Source organism: Haemorhous mexicanus, chromosome 2 (genome assembly GCF_027477595.1).
Source record: "Haemorhous mexicanus isolate bHaeMex1 chromosome 2, bHaeMex1.pri, whole genome shotgun sequence".
Classification (NCBI taxonomy): Eukaryota; Metazoa; Chordata; class Aves; order Passeriformes; family Fringillidae; genus Haemorhous; species Haemorhous mexicanus.
Window position 1 is genome coordinate 61,468,926 of NC_082342.1, and position 22,030 is coordinate 61,490,955.

Below are 22,030 nucleotides of genomic sequence, written 5' to 3' on the forward strand. Positions count from 1 at the left end.
CATGAGTTGGTAAGCTGTTGTGAAAAGAGCAAAAAACTAATTTTTCAATTGCATAATATCCCTTTACAAAGCATGATTAATGTAAAAATAAATTATAATTTATTTACATTTCCTTTTTTATTAAACCCTAACAGCCTAAATTTCAAATACCAACTTCTACAAGTGTGCAAGAACTTACCAGCACTTAGTATCTTTGAAGGTTCGTCTTCATCTAAGTGTTCGACAGCAGTGACAAAATCATCCTCAATTGAAGAAACCGACTGATTGGTGTCATCATCTTCTCCATGGGTGGTCTCTGTTTGATGTTTTTGTGAAGAGTTTATTTCCACTGCATATCTTATGCCTGCAGTATACTTGCTTAGCAAGGTGAATATATAATCAACTTTGATCCTTGGGAAGGAAGGAGACAGTCTCATCACACAAAACACTTCGGGAACCTGATTCTAGAAAAAGAGAGCAACAAGAAAACAAACACAGCAATCTTCAAGGGATTCATTCAATGCATTTTTACGAAGAGTAAATAATTTTATAATATTTTAAATACAAGGAAATGAATTCAACAGTTTATGTAGAGTGATAGCTAGAATGATTTCTTCATTTTTGTAAGGGCTGCATTTTAAATAAATCACTGCAATAATGAAACCCAACCATGATAACACATACCAAAGAATCTATTAAAAACTTGTGGAGGAACACAGTATTTCAGAGCATGTTTATGCCATATAATATTTCAGTTTATAGGATATCTGTTTACTCGAGGTACCTTTAATCTTATATGCAATGTTTGTAATTGGAAAGAATATAATTAGCGTGGTAATAATGGGAACAATATAGAAATAAAAATAGTGAAAATTCTATCATTAATGGCATTTTTAATTTTTTTTAAGAAAAGCTATCACTGAGTTTTATGAGCACCGGACATTCCCTTAATTTTGGGTACCTCTGTTTCAACAAAAAAAGTCTGCTAAAGATGAAAGCTATCTGAGCAGAGCAGAGAAAGGTAGGTTGAAAAATTTCATATTCTTTCCAAATTGCAAGTCAAAGGGACTATAGCCTAGCAGAAGCATGGGATCGGCACTATAATTAAACATTTTTAAGTATTAGCTGTAAAGAATACAACACAGTTAATTTTCATGAAACAACAGAAATGTAATATTAATACTACTGTGGCTAAGATGATCCAAAACAAAAAGCAAGACAGGGTGTAATAAGACTCAACTCTTTAGAAGGCAAAATGTAATGCTTCTGACATGCAAGAGGACAAAAATTTTACCTGATGTTTCATGACATAAGGTTTTGCCAAGGTTTTCTTTATGTCTTTCAGAAACACGGCCTCGTTTTCTTTTAGTTTGCGCAACTGGAGAGATTTCAGAACATCTGGAAGCTCTACAGAAACAGCTGATAACTCCTGAATTTAAATAAATAACATTGAGAATACAAAAATCAAAAAAAAGCATGCAAATGACAATGGGGTTGATTTCATACCTCCCCCAAATCCTAACAGCTGCTAATTCTGGTAAAGTTTTACTTTTCTTCCCTACTTCTTACTCTGTCCCCCACTTACTCTCTCAAACCGTGATGTAAAGCTTGTGTAAACAAGATTTAATTCAGCCCATGCTTGGAAGATGCCTAAAAGTCAAAAAGCAGAATCTTGAAAGTGCTGAAAAGCAGCTGCACATCCTACAAAATACCCAGCTACACTAACCTCAGCTAATGATGGTTCTCAATGGATCTCTACATGATCTTTGTGTGCTTCATTGGAACAGTATTCTAGCTCCCTATCACAAAAACATAAGCAAGGCACTTCTTTAACATGACCTTGGACAACCTTTAGATTTATCTAATACAGAAGAGGCCTATGAAAGAGTTCAATTTTTTTTTCCAACAGTCCAAACACTACTGATCCCTATGGTTCAAAGCAAATCTCCATAAACCTGTCCTGTCCAACTTTCTCTACATTCCATCTAACTCTAAACAATCAAACAGTTCTTACCTATACTTGAAAAAATGTCTAGCATTATATTTTGAAGAATTAGGAACATTGTTCTAACATGGAACACAAATGGATCCAAAGTTTCTTCAGTTTTTAAAAATGTTCTACATTTTAAAACACCAGCAAACTATTACAAGCAATGTCTACTAAGATCCAGACAGAGTAGAAACATGGAATTTTACTGTGAACATGTATGTTATGAATTATACTGATATATAAATTGCACAGGAAGGCTAAATCCTTAACTTATAAAATGGTACATCATAACCCTCATAGTTTGCTACACTCCACCTTTTAAAATAATATTTCCTTTATATATCTAAATCTCCAGAATAACATCTTAAGGCATAATCATAATACTGACTTCTAAACCCTCATCAGCCATTCACAGCTAGATGTCAGATCAGTAAAGTTCAGTTTAGTTTCCCACGTGCAACTGCACCATATCAATAAGCACAACTCAAATAAGGGTAAGATAACAAACCAAAATACTGATACACACAAGTTTTTAACAACAACAAAAAAATCCAAACCAAAAAAAAGCACCCACAAAAACCACAAGCAACCGAGGCCCTTCCCACCCAAACACCCCACCCTGCGCTGTATTTAAGTTGTTCTAGAGCATCCTAATACAAAGACTGACCCAGGTAACATTGTAAATATATAAAAAACACTGATTATCATACTAAAATAATTATTTTCAATCTTCCAATGACATTTGAAACTTAGGCTTTTAAATACTTATGATACATCTATTCCATTTCTTGAACACCTAATTTCCTCCATCTAAAAGTCTAGGTGCCACTGAGAAGAAATTTTCCAATATAGATAGATATATACTGTACCTGCAAGTGAGCAGCTCCCATCCCTTCTGCAAAACCTATAAATGTAATCTGTAAAATAAATACAAGAATACAATCCAGTACAGTAACTTTTTTTTTTGTTTCCTGCAGATATTTAAGAGTTAAAAATTCAGCAGACTTTAAGTTAAAGCTTCATTCTACTGCACAAAACCATACCCCTAGGGCAGTACAGCTTGCTCAAAGAGCAGCACACAGTCATACATAAAGAACGGTAATGCTATGCTATTTGACTTGAGAAAGGTTAGATCAGACTGAAGAGCATACACAACATTTCAAACTCACTACATAGGAATTATTCTAGTGGCTGGTATATACAGAGCAGCACATACAAGCCTCATTACATCTGTTAAAATAAAGACGATTTTGCAAAGATCAGTGCTCATCTGTCCTTGCTTCAGGCTGGGCACATATAAAACAGTTTCAGTCTGAAATCTGTCCATGCTGATAAACTGTTATACATTTGGATATACTGAATAAAGCATAATGTCATTATGCAATTTACCATGTAAATTGATTAGCCTGAGGCCAAAACACAACAGATTACTTAAACCACATGTTTGCATGCCATTGCCAAATAAACAAACCCTAACATAAAAGAATTAAAATATTCAACCTACCAAAAAAAAAAAAAAAAAACGGTTTTTTTAGGCTCAGGAACCTAAAGTATGCCAGAAATAACAGTTTTACCTCAGTTTTTTGCGCTTGTGGACAAATGAGATATTTTATCACATCCTGTCCCTCTTTTCTGTCTACAGGTGTTTTGTACCATTCAAAACAAACAGACTGAAGAGAGTCAGTCATTGCTCAAACTTTGCTCCATAATCAGATAATCATAGTTCTCATTTATTATTTCCCTAAAAACAAATCCAGAGGCCATCTGCATACTCAAAAAAAAAAAAAATACCAAGACATTTATTTTCAAAACAAAGCTGTCAGAAAATAAGCTTTGCTTCCATTTTGTAGATACAGAATAAAGCAGAGACTAAATACTTCTTCCACTGATGTTTGAAATTTAGTTTTATATGCTTTCCATTTTTTCAGAACACTATGCAATAGACTGATTCTTAAATCATAACTCAGAAATTTGCAACACCTACTCCAGTTACTCCAAAGAACATCACTATGTTTACATTGATATATTATTAACTAGTTCAGCTACCTGCTTGTACACAGAATCTCTGTAAGTGAAGAAAAAGAGCTCTGTAAGAGCTACAAAAACCAAATGGCCAGAATTCTATTTTGAACTATTTTTGTGTTTTGAATTTGTCCTTTCAAAGTGTGAGTAAAAAAGAAACACCAAACTTTATTTTCAACTTAAATCATACTATGAAAAATTCTGTCTGGTTTATTTCATGGGGTTTCATGCTGGAAAAAAGATCTTATCCTTCCAGTTAATATCTTCCTGCTTACATCCTGCTTACTTATCCTTATGTCAGGTATGACAAGATCATAAAGGAAATAATGCTTCCCCACAGCATTCCACATTGCTCCAGACAAATTACACATCTGCAGCACCGTATTCACTGTGTTAACTGTGAAACAATCCTGTTTGAGCAACGTTACTCTTCAACTCCTACACCTTTCTTCAACTCCTACACAATTCATCTGCCCAACATCTGCAAGACATTCCTCAACTTCTACATTTTTTATCTGTACAGTATGAACTTTTATCAGCAGAATATGAACTGAATTACTACACAGAAGGGGCAAAATATCAAACAATTTAAGCTACCGGTGAAAAAACTAGTTCTCTAAAGAACATTTTGAGAGGCTCTAGAGTTTGTTGCTGTTTGGGATTTTTTGGCAGTTTTGCTTTGTTTTCTTTATTGGGTGTTTTTTATCTTCTTACATGTCCCTTCCTCTTCCTCAAGATAATGATTCCAACCCTTATCTTCTCCCATGGGATACGTCATTGTGAGAGACAGGGCAGTGAGCAGGAGTCATAGCCTCACACAAATGAAGGGCAATATTACACTGTGAGATCAGCAGACAGCTGTCAAAGAGACCACTACTGAGTCTATTTTTGCCTCGATGAGGAGGCTAATCTGGATCTCTTTATTGTGGTCAAACTCCAGTTTTCACAGAAAAAAAAAAAATCAGCTTTTAATACTTTGAACATGTCAGAAGTTAGTACATCAGTTCAAAAGTTGTTGGGGCGTAGGCCAAGGAAAAAGTCATCAGAAACACAAGTCCTTTCTTTAAATTAAAAATAAATGTATCAGACACTGTATTTGAAGGCTATCTTAAGCCATAGGTACAAAGGAAATGGTACAGGAAAACCTAAATTCTGGTTTTCTCAAGTCTGAGTTCTTCTAACATCACCTTTTATATAAGTATCTTTTTCCTGTGTTTTCATAAGAAAAAAAATACCCGTTCTGTGACAGGACATTGACCCTCTTACATTTCAACCAGAGGACTCTTAATTGCTTGATCTCATAAGGTAACTAAATATAGTCAACTATCTTTCTCCACAGGGACCATCACTACAGGCATATGAAACATGTTCCCAGCTATTTGTCAGGTATTTTCTACAAGACAAAAAAACCTTCATCGATTCTAAAGCATGGTCTGCCTGATAAGATAAAGGTTTTGCTCACACCTCCACTGCATAGCTCTTCCTCCTTACCTTAATCTTTCATAGCTTTCATCCTTCACAAATTCAGTTTCTTGCCTGCTTCCCAAATGTCTCAACCCTTGACTGTATCCATTCAGTTACACAACCTCTGGTGTTATCCAAGCAATCCTAACTCATCAATCTGCCTCTTGCTACTGCTTATGCAATTATCAGTCACCCCTAACCACTTCCTCAGTTGTCTCTGCTTCAACTCTCTCTATCTCAGCTTCTCTGCACAGCCTGTTCAGGTCAGCCTCTCTTTCTCTAATTAGTGGACAGGTCTTGTCAGACCTGTCCACTACTAATTAGAAGTCTTATAAAACCCATAATACAAGTTACATGGTATACACTGCTTTTACTTTTTTCTTTTCCCTTCGGGGAAGTTGTTGTTAGCCTTGTAACTCAAACAGTTCTAGTATTTTCTCCTTATAGCTTCAGATTTACCTAGATAGACCCAAACTCTCTCAGGTCTACTTCATCCAGACCTTGCCCAACTTTCAGACCATTCATATCACATAAAATAAGTCTAGACCTGCAATTCTGAGCTTCAGCTTTAGTTTTCAGACCCCAATCAAAGTGTTCTGCTACTTTGTTAGGATATCATCTATACAACCTTAATCACAGCAGTGCTCACAAATGCAGTACACCCAAGTCATCTATTTACACACCCTGGTTTTTCTAGTTTCACAAATCCTCCGAAGCAGAGAAATGTCACCTTGAAATGTTACAGCCTTTTTAAGACTTCAGTGACTGAATTCAAGAATGACAATAGGGAGCATAGATTTTTAAGGCCAGTAACTTGCAGCATTGTTCCTATTTACTATCCTGCAGCTTTCCATACTGTTTCAAGAGACATTGCTTTCTACCATAGCCACAAAATATATATAAGTGAGAATATTATGGCAAACCTCAATAAAATTATCTTGTTCTTCCTGATTTAAGCATTCCTCTGCTGATACACTGCATAACTCTTTCCTGCTGTGTAGCAGTGACTTCATAGATTGCAGGATACTTTCACCAAAACTCTGAAAAACAATGAAAAAAAATTTAAGAAAAAATGCATGTTCAGTTTCAGATAAATGGTCCATCCATCTATTCTCTACCCCTCAGAAGTTTTGCTATTCTGATTATTATTTCAAATTGTTTTGTATTTAAATCACCAGGTTTGAAGCTTGAATTTACTTCAGGATATGAAGCTGAAGCAGGTACATTTTCTTCAAGCAATACTTTTATACCAGAATGGTTTGACATTCTGCATTTAAAAAAAAAAGGAAAGACGAGAACACACAGAAAAAAAGAACAGATGAATCCAAGAAGAAATTCCAATCCCATCTATTCTTTGCATTGTAGCTTCTACATGGAACTTTTCCATCACCTTTTCCTTAAATAGGATGAAAAGCAATTTTAGTCAAGAGAACTAGTGGAGGTGGCTTCAGAAGTCAGAGGAGAAGAAAACAAACAAAAACGCCCAAGAAAATCCACATATATGCTTTCCCACTCCGTGAAGAATATAAAACAATTGTAATTTAATTCCATGTAAATACTTCTTGTAACATTTCTTGTCATTACACTTATGGTGACATGCAAGCACCCAGGGATGGCTAAAAAAGGCTGAAGAATCCAAGACTTTATTCCAGTGTAACAAAGCATAACAGAACAAAAGAATCAACACTATGAAAGCTAATAAGACAACGGAACAACAAAAACTGGTTCACTTAGCTTGTAAAAAAGACAATATCATCTGAATTGTTTTTAGGAAGTCAGCAATCTCTTTTTAATTTAAAATTTTCATCTTTTCTAGCAAATTGGAAGGTTAAGAAGACTAATAAGAACATCAGATGGTTAAAAATTATTAACCCAATAATTATTCTCTATAAGACTGCCCTGTTAAAAATGACATAAGAAATCAGCGTGTCCAACTTATGACAAAGTATTTCAAATTTTCCTAGCTTCTCAAACAATGGCAGAAGTGCTAGATAGCCAAATGTGGACAGAGAATGCTCCACATTTCTGGTAGTCTCACAAGAAAAACAATCCCTTTATAGTAAAAAGTGATTGTACATATGACAGGTAAACCTCCATAAAGATTTTTTTTTTCTCTGTATAAAAAGCAGTATCAAATGCTACTATGTCGAAAGCCAAATTCAGGGGGCCTGTGTCATTGTGGTTATGCTCATGGCAACACAAAATTAGGAAAGCACTTCTAGAATGAACAGACAAAAGCAAAACAGAAGTTCAGGTCTTTGAAATTGCCAAAATACCTTTCAGAAAACCAGCCAAAAAGGCTCAGACTGCCTCACTGACAGCCAAGGTCAAGTGACGACAAAGAAGTCAAAACAGTAACTTTTCTATAAAAGTAACAGCTGAACTATTTCATAAAGTGTTTTAGGCAGTTATTGGGTCATTTGAAAGAAATTAATGAAGTGCTCACCTAATTTCCACTTTTATCTATTCCCTTGCCCCCACATGTTAGCTACAATTTGCTCCCACTTTGTACTTTCCTAAGAATGCTGTCAGTGCCTTTCTCTGATTCTCTGGATCTTCCAAATTTACAGGAGGCTGCAATACCAATTGTTGTTCAAAGACTGTTCCCTGGTAATTCCTTCATTCATCTTGTACAAAAGCAATTTGTGAAGCCAAACAAGCATGTTGCAATGTCTCATTTTCAGCTTTTATAATAATTTAATCAGTCACAACATTCAAAATAGTAATTAGGGGAAAAAAAGAAATTCATACGACATGACTTGCTAATTTTCTGCAAGCCAACAGTGCTCCAGTTTGAGCACTGAAGGGATCATTGTTATTCTCTAGTTGGCTTTTCTAAAGCTGCAAACTATTACACACATCTCATTTATAAACAAGCACCTTTCCCTAGTTCAGCATCTGAAAGGCAGAATGGGTAGCTAAGAACCAGAGCATGGTATGAGGAACTACTGAGGTGAAGGACAATTCAACATTTTGGAGAATATTAAGCTGAAGTGGGAGAAGAAGAAAGATGAAACAACTGGAAAAATCTCCCTAAGGTCTAGAAGGACCAGCATTCAAGACTATATGCAGTTCTAGTAGCCTATGGTGGCACTATACAACTGAGGAGATAAAATATCCATATCTAAAATGAGGAGGAGTGTAGTGACATTTGTTTTTCAGATCATATTAATAAATATAAAAAAACTTCAGAATGTGAAAATAATAACCATATGGAAATTAACAGGCACACTACATACACAGAAGAAAAAAAACCCATCTATCTGACTTCTGCAGATCACCTAAATATATGAAGCGTTAACAAAATCAGACAAAGACAGAATTAACTAAAAGAGCTGGTTTTGGAAATGAAGACTTTGCCTGGATGGAGATAATAAAAGGAGGGTTTTGAGAACAGTTGATATAGGTCAGTAACCAACTTCTTCAAAATTTATCTTGAGACTGATGTCAAGCATCATCATCACTAATAAACTTAATGAGGAAAAAAAGTATATATGAAATAAAGACTGTTGATAATTTGAAGTAAGCAGGGGTCATCAGCTAAGAAGGAGAACAACAAATCATACAGAAAGAAGGACTCAGCACGACTTGTTTAGAAACAACCGTAAGAAACACAAAGTTCTGTCCTTAAAAAGTAAGCTTTAAAATTGAATTGCAAATTCACAAACTGGGAAATGAAATACCTTAATTGATTTCTTGATCATGGCATAGCAATGAATGAGTGGTCAATATGATACTGCACTGAAAATTGCAAACATGCATCCTTTAGTGAAAGAACTGACATCAGAGTCACCGAGAAGGACATTCTGTGTAATTGCACATACAGTATTATCCACATGTAAAAAGAAGATTAACTCATAACAAGCAGAGAAACTAGGACTATGTAGGATAATCACTGGAATGCAGAGGCTTTCATACAGAAGCAGACTAAAACCTTCGTTTACACAGTTTCCAAAAACCAAGGCTAACAGAGGACAGATCGCCAATTGTAAAAAAATAAGAAAGGTGAACATCAGCAAAGGAATAGAAATTATTCAAGCAGAAGAATAAGGATATCCATAAACAAACAGGTATGAATTTGCTGTGAATATCTTCAGCCTGAAATTTTTAAGTCTTAGTTATTACTGCAGTGTGGTTCAAAAAGACAAAAGCAGCGGTAGGTTTGGAGGGAGGTGTTTTAAAGCCCTCATTAGGTGAGAGGCTATATTTTAGTAAGCTTTTGGTATTCTTATTGTTATCAAAATTGTGCTTGCCCAGACAGCAGAGGACTGGACCCTGAATTTCAGAGAAATCCTTCTATCTAACAGACAATGACGCAAGTTCTCTCACAATGCCAAACTAGGAGACACAACCACATCAAAAACTGAAAACTAGCAAGCTCCCAAGACTATCAGCTCAGTTTAGGTAAGGACAAGAGGTCATCTACAATGAAAGGACGTAATTTTTTTTATAACTACTAAACTTCCAATGTACATAAACATATGGGCAAAGAACATCCAAGCAATCAGTAAAGCTCTACTTGGTAGGCCTCTAGGACTTAGCATTCTTTCCTCACATAGATTCTTGCCAGAAATCCTATATTATTCACAAGCACGAATTTCAAATTTACTAAGTTTTGCCAGGGAAAAACCAAAAATACTGTTAAGGTGCTCAGACAGGAACAGTGAAAATTCTTGTCACACCTCTAGCTCAGCTGAGCAATTCAAAGATTTGCATTGTTCCAGCAAATAGAGAAGTGATTATCAACAAATCCATCACAGTACACCGAAGGAGATATCTGGTCTCATGAAATGTTTTATTAAACAACTGCTTTCTGATATTTCAAACAACCTTTAAGATGCCACTCTCTCCAGAGCAATGAAGTGCAATGCTGGACAGTCACACTTCCTCTGCTCTTAAATAACAAAGCAGCTCTTCCTGATTTCATCTGCTCTAAGATTTAAAGGAACTGAATACTCTGAGGTAATTTTGTAAAAATAGAAACTAAGGCTTTAAATATGCACACCATAACTGTGCACTGACTTTCAAGAGCTACTACTGCAACAATTCCTGTTAGCTGTGACAAAGTATTACGAAGAGGACAGGAATCAGACTGCTATCTTCTGTAAATCAACAGAAGGCAAAACACAGTGCAGGTCTGACCACCCAACTGCCTGGCTCAAAGAGAATGAAAGTTCCACACAGTAATCTAAACAGACACCTCACAGGTAAACATCAAGAGGATGCAGCCACAGATCAAAACAATGGAGTCTGGCTGCAGGAAGATGCAGAATTCTGCAGGAAGGACTGAATTAATGTTTCTAGAACCACACAGTCCAGAATGCTTAACAGAAATTAATGGAGCACTTCACAGCAGTAATATTTTACGCAACTATTAGAATCAGTGAGGAATCACTGGTCACTGTCATTATTAGAGAGATGCTTCTGTAACCCACAGGTCTAAGACCCTGGAGGGGCAGTGATGGGGGTATTTGTTTTGTTTAGTAAATTGAAACAGAAAAACAAATAAATGGCAGATTTTAAAAGTAATTTTATGTTCAGGTTAAAGATGCAAAATTACTTGACTGTAGTTGAAGATCTCTATTTGAGCTGAAGAGTCCCCATAAACCAATAAAATACAAGGTTTTATACCATGTGTCTTAAAGTGAAAGATTATCACCCATAATTACAAACTGCTTAATATATGGCAGTTAACATTCCATGTCAGGACCTGGAACAACTGACTACCAGCCTGGCTGTCTCACAACACCTTCCCTCTGCCTTCAAACAGGACATATACCACAGACACTGTTTCTTCAAAACAACAAAATCTGAAAAAATCCTGAAATAAAATAATGTAATTTTCACATGATAGGATCCCTCCTTGCTCAGTTTCTCCTCTTACTGTTGCAGCAACTTGCAAATAAGGAAGTTATTAATGGCCAAAGAAGACCTAGAAAATTACTCATCTGCGTTCAACTGCCTAGAGAAATAGGGTTAAGATAAATAAATTTGTTCCTTCATGATAAACTGCAACTTTCACTTTATTAAGCGCTTATAGAAGTTGCAAGAAAATTTTAGGAATTTATGTTCTCCAAGTTGAAGTGACAAAATTTAAAAAAATAAATAAAACTTAAGTTAATATTAGAAATCCCCTCTAATATCCTTTGTAAGTGCTAGATATATTTTCTTTTTCACAAGGCATTTCCTAAATGTTCATGCAAAAACAAGGATAAACCAGACATGACACCAAGATCTAAGGATATTACAAGTGAGCCCTAATACAGGCCTCATAGAATTCAGTAAGACTATGTAGGTGTATTTTAATTTATTACATATAAACTCAAAAAGTCTGCTCTAAAATAAAAGCTATATTCTAATAAACAAGGTGAATTCTAGGAAATTAATACACTACAATTTTATCACATCATCTTGAAAGACAAAAGCATTTCCTTAAATGATGCTATCTCTCAGTTCAATTACACTAAATATAGCAGAATGCAAAGCAAAACCAATTTCTTTATCTCCTTGAAACATCAAACAACCAAAATTAAAACATATTAAAAAATCCCCTTACACAAAAAACCAAAATAAACAAGTTCACTGTCTTTATTATTAGATCGAAAAACTCAGAAATACTTTTTTTATTTAAATACAGATAATTACCTTTTCAACAGATATTCTTGATTTCATGCGATTGCCCTGAGCCCTGGCGTACGTGTCCATGATCTTACCAATCTCAGTATTCAATGAAAGACGTCAGCTCAAAAATGCCTGCAAAAAACATTTATATTTGACTGCTTTATATTTATCCATTTAGTTCCCATCCACTCTAAAAATGCAAATAGACAAAACAAGAACCAACAAAAACAATTAAAAAGCATTTAAAGATTAAACAGCACACCATCCATACTGACATCTGCCTTTAAAAAAGTACTGCCTTAATGACCTTCAAAATCAGGCATGAAGTGCAGAATACAGACACTTAGCAGTAAGTTTCACTGTTTTCCTTCAACTAGAATTTCAAGGCTGCATTGGGGGTGGAGAGGAACATTACATGAAATTTTGATTCACTGTCGCTCATATGCTCAGAAGGGCTTTTCAGTGGGCTCCTATACAATACAATGCACTGCAACCACCCTTTAACAATCTTGGAAGGTAAATGCACAACTCACCCACCATGGTGGCCAGCGGGCCCAGCCATGTCTGTCCCCCTGAGGTACCACAGGCTAATGGGGATCAGCACTCTCATTCCCTGGTTCTGCTCTGGGCAGCCCAGGCTCTGCTGGCAAAACACAGCAGACTACATGCACTTACCAGCACTCTCAGCTGAGTAGGTCACAAGAGTTTCTGCTCTAATCAGCTGCCCTTATTTATCCTAAGTCTCATTCTAACAACAAGAAGATAAAAAACCAGCTATGAAGGTATTTTTTCAAGTTTCCCTCTTTAACCAGCAGCAATGGATCCAGTTTGTTTCATTCATCTTTACATCTATCAAAATAGGCATAAATATAGAGTGTTGAAGACAGAAAGCATGTGGTGAGCTTTTAGGTTCTATGGAAGTTTTAATACCTCATCTTTTCCCATGGTCACACACTTTAATCAGGAAAAAGAACTCCTACACTATATAAAATAAATGAGGCAAGGAGCAAGTGCATGTAAAAATGACTGCAAAGATAAGGAAAATAAACACCACAACCTCAGAGTATGGGTCTTCACACAACTGACCAGACCGGTCTTGTTGATCTCATCTCAAGCACCTATTTAAACTTTATATGGGAAATAAAGTTTTATATGGGTTTGGTCTTGAGCATAAGTCATTTAAATATGAAGATCAATAGTATCATCAAGTAACTACCTTTCTTCACACCAGCAGCTCTAAAAAAAAAAATTCTTCAAGAATACAATAGCAAGAGATTATTATTAGGTACATCTGTACCTAAGAGATTATTATTAGGTACAATGTGAATACATTGCACTTTGATTTCTGCTTTCCTTCACAAAGATGAACTTGCCAGAATCTTAGAAAAGAAGTTACTTAGGCAAATAAACTGCAACATTTTCATCTCTAGGCACAGCTTCTCTCAACTGGATGTTTAAAGTTTGGAAAATTCAGACAATTACATGAAGCAGCCGGGCGCATAATCCACAGATTACAGATGTAATATATAAGTATAATAAACACAAAGAAAAATTTCATTTCACAGTAAACTATGGATAGAAGACTAAACACAACAATGATTCTGCTAAAACTCACGTGTCTAAAATAAAAAAATCCACACAACAGTATCGGGCAATAAAAAGATATCCACTTCACCTGTCCCTACTGCTAGTATGGTTAGTATAGTAAAAATCCAAAGCCTATTGTGGAAATACTCTTAAGACATTCCTTGTCCTAAAAAAAAGCCATCTACAGAAAAAGTTGGGATTTCACACAGATACTTCAGGTCTATATTTTTAGATGGATCCCTCCTTGCAAATTTTAACAAAGCCCAAGATAGTGTGCCATGGAGATGACCTTTTAACCTTGCCGGGTCCTGACGTGTTTACTCAGGTACAGCAGTTCACAGTTACATTGTAAACTGACTTCAGGGTAAGTATTCTCCTGTGTCATCTGCTACTAAACCCTGGAGACCTGAACATCAACCTGTAAGGTCCCCTACCTATGAAACAAACAGACTTGCAAATCACAGTATGAAGACTGAAAAATCCTGGACAGAAACATAAAACCATACAGGTTTATCACCATAATACCACAACACTTTGTCTTCTCTGCATCCTGTCCTTCAGTACTTGAATAATACAGGTCCTAATATATACACCGATATCACACCACCTACAGCATCTATGCCATCATGCACTTCAGAGAAATCTGAAGGGTCCCACTTGCCCAACAATGCAGCAAACCCTGAAGGTTTTCTTTTTAATACGTAAACTTATTATCCATTTTCAATACAACAATGGCTCAATCATTAACACTAACTGAAAAGGAAGTGAAAGCACTGACAATAAAATAGCCTGGAAGTAGCTCATTTGTATAAATAAAACCTACCGTTTAAAATTGCTTTTACTTCTGGATGTTGAATTTGACTATTAAATTTAATTTCCTCCTATTGTTAACTCAAAAAAAAGGGAATCAGTGGCAGAAGCATCATACACAAGAGGAACAGGACTTTCCTGTTACTGAATAACTATTGTCAGACACCCAAAAAAAGGGAAAAAAACTGATCACACAACTAGTTATTGAACACCTACACCATCTTTACCTTTTTAGCAAGTTGCATCACCTTAAATTCACACAGCATGGGCAATACACAAGCAGAGTCGGAAGCCTCTGTGATGCTAGGAAGCTGCAATTTAGTTGACATTACTGAAACTTGGAGGGAAAAATCCCACAGCTGGAGTGTGGCTGTTGATGGCTACAGGCTGTTAAGAAAGAAGAGACAGGCTAGGAATGGCTAGTGGCTGAATGTTGCTCTCCACAACAAGAAATGCATAGAGAGTGAAGAGCTGTCTCTGAAGAACAGTCACGAGCAGGCTGAAAGCAGATCGCCAAAAGAAACAAAACAAGGTATCAAGTCAACCTGGTGGCTGATCCAGGGAAGCCTATTGAGGAAGCCTTCCTGCCCCAGCTACAGGAGTCATCATGCTCGCAGGCTCTTCTCCTACTGGAAGCCTTCAACCACCCCAAAATCTACTGAAAAAGTAGCACAGAAAGCTACTTTAGGAAGACACCTCGAATGTATGGAGGACAGCTTCTTAAGACACATAATAAGACAATCCTGACCAGAAGGGATGCAACGCTGGACCTGTTAGTCACCAACCTAAGTGATCTAATCAGTGGCGAAAAGACTGGTGAAAGGCTGGGCCATAGGAGTCACACACTGGTGGTGTCTGCAGCACTGAGGGACATGGAACAGGCAAAGAGTACATTCAAGATCCTAAATTTTGGAACAGCACACTTCTGGCTGTTCAAGGAGCTAAATCCATAGGTTCCCCTGGGAACTGTCCTCAGAGATGTGGGAGCTGGCAGATCTTTAAGGACACTTTCCATAAAGCCCAAGAGATACCCATCCATGTGTAAGAAACCAGGAAAGGAAGGCATGGGACTGGCATTGCTGAGCTGAGACCAAATTAAGAGCAGCTGAGCTCAAACTACAGGGCAAGTAGGAGATGAACAGGCAGCGGAAGCAGGGACAGGTATTCTGGGAAGAGTACAAGGACACTGCCTAGTTTTGCAGGGATGAGGTCAGAAGGCCAAAGTGAGGCTGAAGCTGAACTTGGCAAGGGATGCAAAGAACAAGAAGGGCTTCTACAGGTATGTCAGAGAGAAATGGAAGGTCAAAGAAAATGCACTCCCACCGATGAACACAACCAGCAAACTAGTAACAACAGGTGACATGGCTGAGGTACTCAACAACTTTTTTTGCCTCAGTCTTCACTGGCAACCTTTCTTCCCACACCTCTCCAGAGAATGGACTGGAAGAGCAAAGAGAAGATCAGGTTTGCAACCACCTGAGGAACCTGAATGTACATAAGTCTGTATGACCTGTGGAAACACATCCCAGAGTTCTGAGAGAATTGGATGATGTAGTTACCAAGTCACTCCATTATATCTGAAAAGTCATGGCAATCAAGTGGCGGGAAAATGGGAAACATTGTCCCCACCTTAACAAAAGGTAGAAAGGCAGATCCTGGGAACAACTGATCTGTTGGTCTCACCTCAGTTCTACTCTGTGCCTGAGAAGATCATGGAACAGATGCCCCTAGAAGCTGTGCTAAGACACATGGAGACAGGGAGGTGATTCAGGACAGCCAGGACAGTGTCACCAAGGGCAACTCCTGCCTGACCAGCCTGGTGGCCTTCTATTATGGGGTGATTGCATTAGGAGACAAGAAAAGAGCTACAGATGTCCTCTATCTGGACATCCATAAGGCTTTTGACATAATCCTCCATCCTTCTCTCCAAACTGGAGAGAGATAGATTTGATGGGAGGAATGTTCAGGGGATGAGAAGCTGGTTAGATGGACCCATCCAGAAGAGAGCAGCCAACAATTCAGTGTCCAGATGGACACTGGTGACAAGTGGTGTACCAAAGCAGCTCACAGCAGGATCAGTGTTATTTAGTATCTTCATTAATTACACAGACCAAGTGAATAAAGGGCACCCTCCGCAAACTTGCAGACTACACCCAGCTGACTGGTGTGATTGACATGCCTGAGGGATGGGATATTATCCAGAAGGACATGGATAAGCTCAAGCACTAGATCCACATGAAATTCATCAGGTTCAACAAGACCACACTCAAGGTCCTGCACTTGGGTTGGGAAAATTTCCAGTGTCAATACAAGCTATAAAATTAACTGATTAAGAACAGCCCTGAGAAGAATGACTTGGGGGTGGTGGTGGACAAGAAGATGGACATGACCCAGCAATGTGCAAGTGCAGCCCAAAAAGCCAACTACATCCTGGGCTGCAGGAGTAGCCAGCAGGGTGATGCTCTGGTCTGGTGACACCCCACCTGCAGTGCTGCATCCAGCTCTGGGGTCCTCAGCACAGGAAACACATGGAGCTGCTGGAGCAGGTCCAAAGCAGGGTCACAAAAACGATCAGAGGGATGGAGCACCTCTGCTATGAAGACAGGATGGGAGAGTGTGAATTGTTCAGCCTAGAGAAGGCTCTGGGAAGACCTTACAGAAGCCTTTTAATGTTTAAAAGGGGCTTATAAGAATGAAAGGGATGAACTTTTTAGCAGCACCTGTTGTAATAGAACAAGGAGGAATGGCTTTAAAGTAGAAGACGGTAGGTTTAGATTAGATACAAGAAATCTTCTACAATGAAGGTGGTAAGTAACTGACACAGGCTGTCTGGAGGTTGTCAGTGCCCCATCCCTGGGAACGTTCCAGGTCAGGCTGGGCAGAGCTCTGAACAACCTGATCTAGCTGTAGATGTCCCTGCTCTCTGCAGGGTAATTGGACAAGATGGGCTTTAAAGGTCCCTTCAAGTCAAAACTCTATAAATTTTTAAACCCAGTTTTCCAGTGATTTGCTAAAGACCACTCTTCTCATCAGAGCATGTAATAAGCATTTAGCTAGCTCTTCCATATGCATGTATCCTTGTTTGAATATATGTAAGGAGCAAAATTAAATAATCAGCTTAAGGAAATCCAACAGGAAATTTGCCATGGATTTAATCTCTTTGTGTAAGTCTATCCCATGCCTAAATTTACTGTAAGTCAGTGTGTATTGACAAACCATAGCTGGCAGAAAAAAAGAAACTTTATCTTTTTTCTGTAAATGTGCTGAGTAAATCTCTTCAAATGCTACAGAGGCATATGTGGACATGTGCACACCTATGTTAAAGACATATAGGTTATAACAAATTTGAACAATAAATTTAAAATATATGTAATAGGCCTTATTAAAATTAAATTTCAAATAAAAGGTTCTAGCCAATGACAACAGTAAATCTATACTATGTTTTTAAAAGGTGGTTTTTTTAGTACTAGAGCAAAAACAGACATCTTTCTTTTAAAGAAAAAGTACATTTTCTTGTCTTCAGCACACAGACCTGAATCAGCCTAGAGAACTCTGATGATGATTTGCAAAAGCCAGGCTTAATGAAACACTGAGCTTTGAATGACTCACTCCAAATATGAAATTTAAAAATCCTTAAGAACAACACTCTTTTAAAATCACAAAATGATCAAGGTTGGAAGAGGCCTGCATGATTATCTAGCCCAACTATCCATTCCCTCTGATCCTCTCACTGCAGGCATGGCAGAAGAGACTGGCCCCCACCTCACTACACCCTTGTTTCAGGTGGTTATAGAGAGCGATGAGATCTCCTCCATGCCTCCCCTTTTCCAGGCTAAGCACCCTGAGACACTCCTCATAAGATGTGTTCTACATCTTACACAAGCCTTGCTGCCCTTCTCTAGATGTGCTCCAGTGCCTCAATGTCCTTTTGGAACTGAGGGGCCCAAAGCCAAACACAGGATGCAAGGTGTGGCCTTACCAGTGTCAAGTACAGGGGGGCAATCCCTGCCCTGGTCCTGCTGGCCAAATTACTGCTGTTACAGGCCGGGATGCCACTGGCGTTCTTGGCCACCTGGGCACACCCTGGCTCATGCTCAGCTACTGTCAACCAGAACACTCAAGCCCCTTTCTACCAAACTGCTTTACAGCCAGTCTTCCCCCAGCCTGCAGCAGCATGGAGTTGCCGTGACCCAAGTGCAAGACCTGGCACTCAGCCTTGTTGAACCTCATACCACTGACCTCAGCCCATGGATCCAAGCCTGTCCAGGTCTCCATGTAGAGCCCTCCTACTCTCAATCAGACCAACACTCCCATCCAACTTGGTGCTGTCGACAAATATACTGAGGGTGCCCCCAATCCCCGTGTCCAGATCATGAGTAAAGATGTTAAAGAGGACTTGCCCCAGAACAGACCCCTGGGGACACCACGAGTGACTGCCTCCAGCAGGTTTAGCTCCATTCACCACCACTCTCTGGGCCCAGACATCCAGCCAGTGTTTTATCCACAGAAGAGTACTCCCATCCAAGCTGAGAGCAGCCAGGTTTTCTAGCAGGATACTGTGGGAGATAGTGCTAAACACTTTACCGAAGTCAAGACAGACACCATCCACAGCCTTTCCCTCATCTAAGAAGGTCACTTTGTCATAGAAGGAGATCAGATTGGTCAAACAGAACCTTCCTTCTGTAAATCCATATTGGTTGGGCCTGATTCCCTGGTTTTCCTGCATGTCTATTTATAACTTTACCAAACAATTGCTATTAAAAATCAAATTAAGCAAGACTACACTGACAAGCAAGCAGAATAGTCAAAAGGATCTTTCTCTATTTCTCATTTCTAATGACTTATTAGTTTCACTGATCAGGTCGACAGTCTTGAAAAAGTCCAGGTATGAAACACAAGTTGTCTTAACCACAGCCACCCACACAAGCAAAACACATCAAAAGCGAGCAAAATGCATCATTTATGGTAAGCAATAATGACAAGCTGGGTCCTTTTTTTCTTGCTTGATTTTAATTCTTTTACACTGCATTTCTGTCACACAGAAGCAGCAATTTAAAAATAATCAATCATTTTCTTCTCCTAGATCATTACTAGCTAGTCACCCACAGCTTCCCCCCAGTCCTGGGTCTCGACTCTCAAACACCTCCGGGGAAAAAATGTTACTTGATGTACTAGGGATATCCACTGGTCTGGATTTTGTGGCTTATGCACTCAACTTTAAGTTTCTGTACCTCAGTCTGTTGTGTATTTTGTACATAACAGAACCACACCAGCGGGGCTATTATTTTCCAAGCTGCAGCACTTTCTCAAGAAAACTTATTCCTACCTAGAGAAAATTTCACCAGAGAATACCTTGTTTAGTTCTCAAGGATTAATTAAATATAGGTGGTACCTATCACTAAAGTCTAACTGTATGATTCTGAAATAATCTCACAAACATGAAACCATGTAAGACTCTTCCAAGTGTAACCTGAATAAATTTCGAGCATTGCTACCATTTCTTTCAGTATCACTGATCTTTACCAAATACAACGTAAGTGGCATTTTTTTCCTCCCTATCTCACTTTGGCAATACATCAGAGAGGAGAAAGCTGTACCTTTAAATACAGTTCGGATCAACAGTTCATCCTTTTTCTTTCTCTTCTGCATATTGGCTTTCTTTTGGAAACACGAGAAAAGTACTTCGGTTGTAATAAGAGAGCCAAAGACAGCCCCTCAAAAGAGCCAAGAAAGCAAAGGAGGAACGCTCCCTGTTCCTCCTCCCTTGAGGGAGAAGAGGAACTGGGAGGAGGACATGCGGCGGGAGGGAGGGCGAGGAGACACTTCTACAGCGAAATGTTGAGAACAGGCTGAACTTACTTAACCCGTGCGCACCGACCACAACCCAAACAACGCAGGAGAGAACGTAAACTCACGGAGCCTCCCTGTTCCCACTACGACTGCACCAGCACGAGTCAGTCAGTCCCCACCGGAGACTGCGGACGGACAGACCTGGCCCACGGGGACACCGGGGGGACGTGCGATCGCGAACCCCGCGCTCTCGGTCCTGGAGCCGAAGCGCTGCGTTCCCCCCTCCTCACCCCGCGTCACCCCGCGATGCGGTCCAGGGGGCCCCGGCCTCGCCCCTGGCCCGCTCCAGGTGACCGGCGGGGCCCGCGGGCGCTGCGCTGCCCCAGGGGATTCTTCCCTGGGAAGGGCGGCGGAGGATGCGCTTCCCCGGGAGCCCCCGGGCGACCTGTGGCAGCGAACCCCAAGTGACAGGCCGGCGGCGGCGCCCCGCCCTGCGCCCGCGCTCCCCAGCAGGGCGGCCCGCAGGGGAGCGGCCGCAGGGGGTGGGAAGAAGAGCGGGCGCTCCGTACCTGTGGCTGTGGCTGTGACCGCCGCCTCCTCAGCGCCCGCCGCCCGCGGCCATGGCCCTGCAGCGCAGCTGCCCCGGAGCGCCCGACCAAACCCGCCGCCCCCGCCCCAGCCGCCGCCGCCGCGGGCCCCGCCCCCTCCGGCCCCGCCCCGCTCCGCCCCGCCCCCGCTCTCGCGACGCTTCCCGCCCAGCCCCGCCCCCGCAGCCGTCGCCGCCACCGCCGCGGGCTCCCATTGGCGAGAAAACGGCGGCCGCCCCGGAAACAGCCGAGACGGCGGCGGAGCGCGCGCAGGGCCCGTGCCGGCCACGCCCCCGGGGGCCCCTGTGTCCGTGTCCCGGCTCCTGCCGTGTCCCTGTCTGTGTCCGTGTCCCGGCTCCTGCCCTGCCCCAGCCCCTCCCCGCGGGAGTGCCCGGGCGCGGGCACGGCCTTTGCAAAGCCCCCGGGAGCCGTGTGCCTGTCAGGGGCTGGGGGCTGCCGCCCGCTTGCTCGGGGTCGCCTCTCATGGCCTGCCGGCGCCCTCAGCACGGGGCGTGGGTTGGAGGCAGCAGCCTGGGTTTAGTCGGACGAGGCGCAGACAAAACTCTCAGACTCTGTCTGAAAATCCCGTGCCCTCCTTCTTTTCACACTGCCTTCCTGAATTCCTGCCGGATTCCTCAGGGCATCAGGTGTGCATTTAGCCAGCAGATAGGCCATTGATTTTCACCTCCTCAGGAGCTGTTCTGCTGTGTGTGTAGGTGCAGGTGCTGTTGGGGCCTGGGATTTCTTTTCATTTGGGTGGAAGCGGCAATCTCGTGTAGCTTCCCCGGATAAAACGCCGTTCCAGTAGCAGCAGCAGCAGCTGGTCCAGGCACTAACCTGGCAGCAGGGACACAGCGAGGAGGTGTGTGGAACAGTGCACAGTGGATCGTCTGAGCAGTGTGGGCTGACAGCTCTGTCACCCCACGAAGGAGAGACTGGCAATCGGGACAGGCCTTCCTGAGACCCGGCATGTGAGGGTGAAGCTCGGGGAGGAACGACACAACCGGGGTTCCGCAGGTGGAGACGGGGCAGCGTGTGCCTGCAGCAGCTTCTGCAACGCAGAAAAGAAAGAGTCCCCAAAGCTACCTTCAAAAAATAAAATAATAAAAAAAATTTCCTAAACTTCGTATACTAGGGAAGGGGTTAGGGAAGAAAAAACCCCAAAGAATGCTACCCTTGT

At 40.5% G+C, this 22,030-nt stretch overlaps 1 protein-coding gene across 7 annotated transcripts in view; it reads right to left on the reverse strand.

Annotated features, from left to right (window-relative positions):
* The window catches only part of AKAP11 (A-kinase anchoring protein 11), a 44,429-nt gene extending 23,465 nt beyond the window's left edge, over positions 1–20,964 (reverse strand). For 6 of the 7 annotated variants that reach the window (XM_059839087.1, XM_059839084.1, XM_059839083.1 and 3 more), the window contains exons 1-6: positions 20,833–20,923; positions 12,101–12,208; positions 6,379–6,495; positions 2,839–2,886; positions 1,274–1,408; positions 179–443 (exon numbers count right to left, since the gene is read on the reverse strand). In XM_059839087.1, coding sequence (XP_059695070.1) covers positions 179–443; positions 1,274–1,408; positions 2,839–2,886; positions 6,379–6,495; positions 12,101–12,160 — 625 coding nt within the window. In that variant the 5' untranslated portion in view covers positions 12,161–12,208; positions 20,833–20,923. Of the gene's footprint in view, positions 1–178; positions 444–1,273; positions 1,409–2,838; positions 2,887–6,378; positions 6,496–12,100; positions 12,209–20,832 lie in introns of all 7 variants that reach the window. The other variant, XM_059839081.1, reaches the window with a different exon arrangement.
* Positions 20,965–22,030: the final 1,066 nt, after the last annotated feature.